Genomic DNA, 9284 nt, shown 5'->3' on the forward strand with positions numbered 1-9284 from the left:
GGATCACTTGAGGCCAGGAATTCAAGACCAGATTGGCCAACGTGGTGAAACCCCGTCTCTACTAAAAACACAAAAAATTAGCCGGGTGTGGTGGCATGCACCTACAGTCCCAGCTACTCGGGAGGCTGAGGCACAAAAATCGCTTAAACCCAGGAGGTGGAGGTTCCAATGAGCCAAGTTTGTGCTACTGCACTCCAGCCTGGCTGACACAGTGAGACTGTCTCCATAAATAAATAAATGGGAAAAAAGCAGACGAAGCATACTAGTTTCTTTTTTTAACCTTTATTTACAAAGAACACAACTCCTCTTGACACAAACATACACATTCCAAGGAGGAGCCCATTAGTAACAACAACAGACTGGGGAGAACGACGGGGCCTTATTGAACACTGTTCAATAAAGAACTAGTCTGTGTACTGCAGACTAGGGGTCACTGAGAACGTTTTCTCAGATACCACTTTTCACCTCCAAGACAGGAAAAGAGATCTTGACGTGGAGGCCCGCCCACCTACAAGGCAGAAAGCTCCACACTCAATCTTCAGCATCGTCAAACTGTCCTGTTTCAAAGACCATCTTGGAATAATGGGGTATCAGTGGAGGCGGATGGTGCCAGCTGGGGTCATAGATCATATCTCCTTGTGGGGCACAGCACACCCAAGGTTTGAGCTCTTGAGAAATGCTCTCCTGGATGTCGTCAGCATCTGCAGGCAGTTTTAAAAGACAGATTAAGGGAAGGAAGGAGGGAAGGAAGGAAGGTAAAAATGGACAGCCACAAAGTATGCCTAGGGGACAGATCCTTGCACTTATTTTGTTTAAAAACACACACAGTTCTCCTTTCCTGAAGAATTGTAAATGCATTCATTCTGAACAGCTGAGAAGCTGTGCTTCTCAGACAAGGGTTCTTAGCAGTGGAGAGGAAGCAAACTGGATAACACAGCACTTCTATCTGCAGCTGCTCAATTCATAGCAGACATTTTTGGAGACACTGACAGTTTTGATGTTAAAACAGTGATACATTACGAAGTCAAATGTATTTTTTCAATATAAAAGAGGTGTCACAGAAATTGCAGACCTGTAACAGATACCAGCCTAAGCTCATAGATGTGGACCCCTGTTCCAAACTGTCTGCCTTCAGCGCTAGTCTGACAGGTGTGTCTGAGAAGGCCTGGTTCAGGACCCCCAGAGACTCTACACCTACCATATGGATTCCCTTGATCTGCTTTCAACTCCAAGTCCCAGTCCTCATTAAAAATATCACCAGGCTGTTCCTTGGGTGGACAGTTTGTCCCTTCTGACAGCTCCCAGGTATTCAGTTCTCCATCAGAGTCCTCCTCATCCATGGCAAAACCTTCCTCTTCAGAATGGGTGCCCTCACCCCGGGCAGGACTGTCATTAGGGACGCTCTGTGCTCCACGGGCTAAATCGACAAAGAGAAGATGGCCTTAGTGACAAACCAAAGAGGACCTGCTGTGTGCTCAGTCAATTTTGGGCAGACTTACTAGGAAGGTAGTAAAGCAAGTACACAGAGTCTTCTTTCGCCACCTGAGCACTTTTTTAAAAATGCTCTTCTGTGTATGTTTTTAAAAGACCTGATAACTTTTTTTTTTTTTTTTTTTGGGGGGGGGGCGGAGTCTCGCGCTGTCGCCCAGGCTGGAGTGCAGTGGCCGGATCTCAGCTCACTGCAAGCTCCGCCTCCCGGGTTCCCGCCATTCTCCTGCCTCAGCCTCCCGCGTAGCTGGGACTACAGGCGCCTGCCACCTCGCCCGGCTATTTTTTTGTATTTCTTAGTAGAGACGGGGTTTCACCGTGTTATCCAGGATGGTCTCGATCTCCTGACCTCGTGATCCGCCCGTCTCGGCCTCCCAAAGTGCTGGGATTACAGGCTTGAGCCACCGCGCCCGGCCAACTTATTTTCAATAAGATGTTTTGTCTTATACAAGACCATTAATTGCCAGGTCCTTTAATTTACAAAGAGAGCTAGGGACAGTTAACATTTTCAGGTGGTTTGCATGTCTGTCACTGAGGCAAAGGGCCTCTGATAAATAATACGCTTTCACAATACAAGCTTGAATTAAGTTTTTGCTTTTTTTTTTTTTTTTTTTTTGAGACAGTCTCACTCTGTAGCCCAGGTTGGAGTGCAGTGGCTCCATCTCAGCTCACTGCAACCTCTACCTCCCAGGTTCACGCAATTATCTGCCTCGGCCTCCTGAGAAGCTGGGATTACAGGTGCCCGCCACCATGCCCAGTTAATTTTTTTGTATTTTTAGTAGAGATGGGGTTTCACCATCTTGGCCAGGCTGGTCTTGAACTCCTGACCTTGTGATCCATCCGCCTCAGCCTCCCAAAGTGCTGGGATTACAGACGTAAGCCACCACGCCCGGCCGTTTTTGCTCTTTTATTCCTCCCTTCAGCCTCAAAGAGCATGTTAGAGGTGAGCACAGGGACAAAGGAGAGCAGGGGCACTGCAGACAGACCAGAGCCTGTCTAGTTACAATGGGCAGCACCTAGTGCCTCCTTCTGACAGTGGGGAGGCTGGAAGGTACATTTGCAAAAGGTCTCACAATAAGAGAGGAAAGACTGGGGAAAGATAATGGATTTCCGAGCACAGTGCTTTGGTGATGCCAGGTCCCAGGAGAGAAGGCAATCAGCCTAAAACAGCCATGCTCTTAATACTGGAACAACAGTAACAGTGATAAGCAATAAAGTGATAGTTCAGAGCAAGGGGTCTAAAGCCAGACTGCCTGGTTTCAAATCCCTGTTTTGCCAAGTACTAAACATGGGACTGGGCAGGGCGCGGTAGCTCACCCCTGTAAACCTAGCACTTTGGGAGGCCGAGGCAAGCAGACTGCTTGAGCTCAGAAGTTCAAGACCAGCCTGAACAATGTGGCAAAACCTTGTCTCTACAAAAACTTCAAAAAATTTAGCTGGGTGCAGTGGCATTCACCTGTAATCCCAGCTACTCAGGAGGCTGAGGTGGGAGGATCACTTGAGCCTGGGAGGCACAGGCTGCAGTGAGCCAAGATCGTGCCATTGCACAGAGTGAGACCCTGTCTCAAACAAACAAAAAAAAAGTGTGACTGAGCTGAAATTTACTTAACTAGTTCCATAACATAAATACAGAATTACCATATGACCCAGCAATCCCAGTCCTAAACATATACCCAAAAGAACTGAAAAGAGGTGTTCAAATAAAACAAGGATACTGACAGCAGCACTACTTACAATCACCAAAAGGGAGAAACAACACAAATGTCCATCAATGGATGAATGGGAAAACAAAATGTGGTATATGCGTATGATGGAATTATTCAGCCATAAAAAGGAATGCAGTGCTGATACATGCTATGGCATGGATGCACCTTGAAAATACGCTAAGTGGAAGAAGCCATACACAAAAGGCACATGTTGTTATGATTCCATTTACAGGCAACTCACATTTGCCTATCCAGAATAGATAAATCCACAGAGACAGAAAGCAAATTAGTGGTTGCCAAGAACTCAGGGAAGGAAGGAATGGAGAATGACTACTTGGTGAGCACAGGGTTTCCTTTTAGGGTGATGAAAAGATTCTGGAACTAGGTACTGGTGATGGTTGCACAACACTGCCATTGTGCTAAAAGGCCACTGAATTATATGCTGTAAAATGGTTAAATGGTAAATTTATGTTAGGTATCTTTTACCACAATTTTTAAATTGTTTTTATTTAACTATTCTGTGCCTCAATTTCCACATCTGTAAAATGAAGATAGGGTTGTTGTGAGAGTTACTTTAAAAGGAAAAAAAAGGGCCAGGCGTGGTGGCTCACACCTGTAATCCCAATACTTTGGGAGGCCGAGGTGGGCAGATCACCTGAGGTCAGGAGTTCGAGACCAGCCTGGCCAACACAGTGAAAGCCCCTCTCCACTAAAAATACAAAAATTAGGCTGGGCGTGGTGGCTCATGCCTGTAGTCCCAGCACTTTGGGAGGTCAAGGCAGGCAGATCACAAGGTCAGGAGATCGAGACCATCCTGAAACCCTGTCTCTACTAAAAACACAAAAAATTAGCCAGGCATGGTGGCAGGTGCCTGTGGTTCCAGCTACTCGGGAGGCTGAGGCAGGAGAATGGCATGAACCTGGGAGGCGGAGCTTGCAGTGAGCCGAGATCGCACCACTGCCTGGGAGACAGAGCGAGACTCTGTCTCAAACAATAAATAAATAAATACAAAAATTAGCCAGGCACCGTTGTGCGCGCCTGTAATCCCAGCTACTCAGGAGGCTGAGGCACGAGAACCACTTGAACCCAGGAGACAGAGGTTGCAGTGAGCCTGGGTGACAGAGTGAGACTCCATCTCAAAAAAAAAAAAAGCAAAAAAAAAACAAAAAAAAAAAGAAAAAAAAAGGGGCCGCACGGCAGCTCACACCTGTAATCCCAGCACTTTGAGAGGCTGAGGCAGATGGGTCACGTGAGGTCAGGAGCTCAAGACCAGCCTGGCCAACATGGTGAAACCCCATCTCTACTAAAAACACAAAAATCAGCCGGGCATGGTGGCATATGCCTGTAATCCAGCTACTTGGGAGGCTGAGGCAGGAGAATGCTTGAATCCAGGAGGTAGAGACTGTAGTGAGCCAAGATTGTGCCACTGTGCTCCAGCCTGGGCAACAAGAGCGAAACTCCCTCTCAAAAAAAAAAAAAAAAAAAGGCAGGGGGCCGGGCACAGTGGCTCATGCCTGTAATCCCAGCACTTTGGGAGGCCTAGGTGGGCGGATCACTTGAGATCAGGAGTTCTAGACCAGCCTGGACAACATGGTGAAACCCCATAGCTACTAAAAATACAAAAATTAGCTGGGTGTGGTGGCACATGCCTGTAGTTCCAGCTACTCGGGAGGCTGAGGCAGGAGAATTGCTTTAACCTGGGAGGCAGAGGTTGCAGTGAGCTGAGATTGTGCCACTGTACTCCAGCCTGGTGACAGAGCAAGACTCCATTTCAAAAAAAAAAGATATTTTGAGAGAGAACACATTCACATAACTTTCAGTATATTGGCATAATTGTTCTACATTAATATGGTTATTAATCACATATGCATAATTTATAAATTAAACTGTATCAGAAATAGTATATATAGGGGGAAAAAAAGCAGTTTCAGCATCCACTGGGGGGGGGGGTCTTAGAATGTATCCCCTAGGAATAAGGGGAGACTGCTGTACTATTTTCACTGTTTCAAGCTGTTTCTCTCGGTAGAAGGATGGGTTTGAACATAAGGAAAGTCCCAGGACTTCCCTTAAGGAAGCTCCAAGCAAGGCTTCCAAAGGAGGGTACTGTTCAACCCTGGGCAGAGGCCACCAAGCAGCAGAGAGGACTGGCTAAAATAAAAGGTAAATGAGACAGAGGGACTATCCCTCTCCTCACGTCCTTGGTCTCCCCAGCTTCTACCGTCTCTGCCATCTACTTGCCTAGTCGATCCATAGCCTTCTCAGTCTCTCTCTCCTGACTGGAGTGGTCAGCTGTAGCAAAGCCAGCCTGCAGGAAGAAGAAACGATTACCAAGGACTTGGGTATCTGGGGTATGCCCAGTATTCAGCTATTGCACCTCAACCCCACCCATTCTTCCATACTCCCCTTGGTGATGCAGGGCTGGGACTCTGCCACCCACATTTCTGCTTTGCCCTGTTAAACTGCGCAAGGCTGGAAGGAGACGGACTATTCCTTCCTATTCACGTTGGCATCACCTTATGACACTTCACCATGGCAGCAGGAATGCCTTCCTATAGCGGCCACAGAATCCAGTATACAGTTCTGCGAACTCTTGCAGAGCCAGCCTTATCACTGCACCTTCTCTTTAGAGGTCTGGATCCCAGGACTCTCCTCCAAGCTCAGAGACCCCCTACATCAGCTGAGGCAGTGCCTCCTCCTTAAAGGTTGGAATTTCAGCTCTACAGAGCCTTTCCTCTAAGCTTTTAAATGTTAATCAACTTCATCTCTTTGTTCCTCCAGCCATAGGTTGGTAGCTCTTCCCTGCGGTTGCCACCCCCAGGTATACGTTTTACCTTTTCAGTTACTTAACAACTTTATAGTTAGCAAACAACTCTATCGAATTCTGTTTCCTCACCGACACATTGAGGTGGGGGAAGCTTTATAGCTCCTCTGCAATGCTGAGCACTGAAGGCAGTATTTCTAATCTAACTGAAAATCTTCCCGCACGGCCAACCAAATGCTTCTCTGCTCCTATCACTCAGAAGTTCCTGAAACCCTATGACCTCCAAGACCTCTTTCTAATGAATCACGAAATCTTCCCTGCCTGCATAAAAAGACTTGATTTTGATCCCAGCTCTACCATCCATTTAGATTGTGACCTTGAACACATCACTTCAATTACCGTGCCTGAGTTTTCTTCTCCAGAAATTGGGGGTGACTGTTCTGACCCTGCAGGGGACTTATGATGAGATACCATTTATGAAAACACCTGGCATGTGGCAAGAATGTAACATTTCTTGAATTTAAATTCATCTTTTCTGCTACATCTAAACTGCACTTGGCACCTGCTCCAATCAGCATTCATTATCTAGTTATGTCTGGGTTTAATAATTCAATTCCACTCCCTTTAGTGACAACTTCTGATCACTGCCGCCCAAGGAGAATTCAGACCTCTCGCCTAAACCACTGCCACAGCCTCCTAACCACCTTCCCATCCAGCCATCTGGCCCAGCCTTACAGAATTAATCACTACTCTGCTCTAAATCTTCAACAGCCCTCCACTGAGGGAGCGCAAAATTAGCCATGGCATTCGCACGTCCCCACGTCCCCAACTCCCATCAACCTGTTGAGCATAGTTCTCTGCATGCTCTGAGACCCAACTCCAGGTCATGTGCCCTACACTTTCTCATCTCCACGCCTCTGCAGACACCACCAGCCTCTCACCTTGATCCTTTCCTGCTATGCCCAGACAAAATTAGTCCCATTCTATTCTGTACCACAAAGTAATTTTCTGTATAAGTGTCGCTGCATTTTTCATATCTTACTTTGGCTAAGTACCATCTTTGAGGCATCATTCATCCAGTCAGCATGTCTATCTCCTGTGCCAGGCACTATGCTAGGCTGGGCAAACAGCCCTAACAGAGGGTTCCTACCTCAGCACCTAGCCGGTACTGACAGTAAACAAGGGCAGGTAATGACTGTAATAACGGTCTGTAACGTTCTCGAGAAAACCGGGTGCTGTTTAGCGTACATGAAAACAAGTTTCTGGAAACCCTGCGTCAAACAGGGCCTTTTTGGTTTCAATAAGAAGGGGGAGTGCGCATGTGACATCATCTGGGGTTCAGGGTTAGCGGGCATCCCCACCAACGCACAGAGGTCCACAGGTCTGTTAAGTCAAGTCCCTCTCCTCGCCGCTCTCACCTGGCCCTTGCCCAGGCTCCTGGCAGCGGGCCCCGGCTCTCGGTCACCAGCGTCACCTCCCATTTACCAAATTCGCAGCGGCGCCCAGCGAGGGGACGGCCTTCCCCACTGACCCGGCGCGCCCACCCAAGCCCTCGGCGTTCCCCGCCCCGCAGCGCCGCAGCCCCGCGGCCCCTCGGCCTGGCAGTTTTGAGCTCGAGCGCGAGGCCAAACAGCGCTCCAGGTCGCGGGGCGGCCCGAGGCCGGCCAGAGGCGCTTCCCCGGCCCCGCGGCCCCCGCCCAGCCCGGCCCCGCGACTTCCCGCCCCAGGATACGGCTGGTTGTTGCTCCCGGCCCCCACGCGGCGCTTACCTCCGGGCTGGGGGGCGCCTCCTGCGCGCTAGGCAGCGGCGGGCCCCGAGACGGCTCCGCGGCCCGCCGTGCCTGGGCCCTGGCGGCCTGAGGGTCCATGCCCGGCTGCCCGCGGCTCGGCGCCCTGGAAGCCGTGGGCCACGTGACGCGCGCCTGTCGGCCGCCAGCCCGAGGATCCGCCGCCTAGGGGCCAATCAGCCTGGGGAGGGTCCCGGCCAAGAGGGCGGGGCGCCGGGGGGGTCACGAGGAAGCGGAGGCGGTGCGGCGCAGGGGGTGGGGCGTGCGGCCTCGCGGAGCCCGCCCCTGCCTGCCAGCGCGAAATCTGAAACAATCTTGGGGACTGATTTTGGTGCAGATCCCAAGCCTGGACGACTAGCTGGGTGTGAAACGCCAAGCGTACCCTACGCAGCCACTCGGGGTGTGCTCCAGCTTCAAAACCCCGCGTGGGTAAGACACATCAGCAACTTAGTGACCTCCACCTTGAGATAATGATCGTCTTTGAAGATAATCCATTAGAGAAACCAGGATAAGACACAAACTGCAATGTGCGGTGGACACAGAATAGAGGCCACGACGCTTACTCATAATAATCCTGAACATTCGGGTTCCTGTATTTCCATGCTCAACGCCTGATACTCAGCAACCTAATTATTTCCCATTTTGCCTCGAAAGGTGGCTTCTGGGGATAGGCAGGGCCTGAGCTGGGAACAACCCAATTGGAAAGACAGCCTTCCCTGCCTTCCCCACAGTGCCTAACCTCTAGTAACAAACCAGCTCAAGGCGTGCTAATCACGTCAACATCAGGACATGAGACCCTCTTCTTTCATCCCCCTCAAAGACTGTGTTGTTTGTACAACACAAAAGGCATTTGAAAAAATTTAGCATAAAACTGACACACGGCCGGGCGCGGTGGCTCAAGCCTGTAATCCCAGCACTTTGGGAGGCCGAGGCGGGCGGATCACAAGGTCAGGAGATCGAGACCACAGTGAAACCCCGTCTCTACTAAAAATACAAAAAAAATTAGCCGGGCGCGGTGGCGGGCGCCTGTAGTCCCAGCTACTCAGGAGGCTGAGGCAGGAGAATGGCGGGAACCCGGGAGGCGGAGCTTGCAGTGAGCCGAGATCGCGCCACTGAACTCCAGCCTGGGCAACAGCGTGAGACTCCGTCTCAAAAAAAAAAAAAAAACTGACACACAATATTCGATATTATTTTTCTCTCTGTAGATGTTCCTACGCAGAAGTCAGTATCCCCAAGGCTAACTGCCTCTAGGTCAGCAGTGTCCAATAGAACCGTCGTTAATGGGCCGGGCGCGGTGGCTCAAGCCTGTAATCCCAGCACTTCGGGAGGCCGAGACGGGTTGATCACGAGGTCAGGAGATCGAGACCATCCTGGCTAACATGGTGAAACCCCGTCTCTACTAAAAAATATTTTTAAAAAAACCTAGCCGGGCGAGGTGGCGGGCGTCTGTAGTCCCAGCTACTCGGGAGGCTGAGGCAGGAGAATGGCGTGAACCCGGGAGGCGGAGCTTGCAGTGAGCTGAGATCCGGCCACTGCACTCCA

At 50.0% G+C, this 9284-nt stretch overlaps 1 protein-coding gene across 3 annotated transcripts; it reads right to left on the reverse strand.

The window, feature by feature from the left end:
- Window positions 1–266: 266 nt before the first annotated feature.
- On the reverse strand, window positions 267–7885 carry LOC105485202 (coordinator of PRMT5 and differentiation stimulator). Of its 3 annotated transcripts, none has more exons than XM_011747424.3 (4): window positions 7725–7885; window positions 5433–5499; window positions 1199–1417; window positions 267–701 (listed from the first exon to the last, which is right to left on the reverse strand). In XM_011747424.3, exons 1-4 carry the CDS (start codon window positions 7821–7823, stop codon window positions 532–534), a joined length of 555 nt encoding a protein of 184 aa, XP_011745726.1. In that variant the 5' UTR covers window positions 7824–7885; the 3' UTR covers window positions 267–531. The 3 variants fall into 3 exon arrangements, with proteins under 3 accessions (XP_011745726.1, XP_011745728.1, XP_011745729.1); XM_011747426.3 differs by lacking the exon at window positions 7725–7885 and adding an exon at window positions 7374–7587; XM_011747427.3 differs by lacking the exon at window positions 7725–7885 and adding an exon at window positions 6998–7123.
- Window positions 7886–9284: the final 1399 nt, after the last annotated feature.

Source organism: Macaca nemestrina, chromosome 17 (genome assembly GCF_043159975.1).
Source record: "Macaca nemestrina isolate mMacNem1 chromosome 17, mMacNem.hap1, whole genome shotgun sequence".
In the NCBI taxonomy this organism is placed as follows: Eukaryota; Metazoa; Chordata; class Mammalia; order Primates; family Cercopithecidae; genus Macaca; species Macaca nemestrina.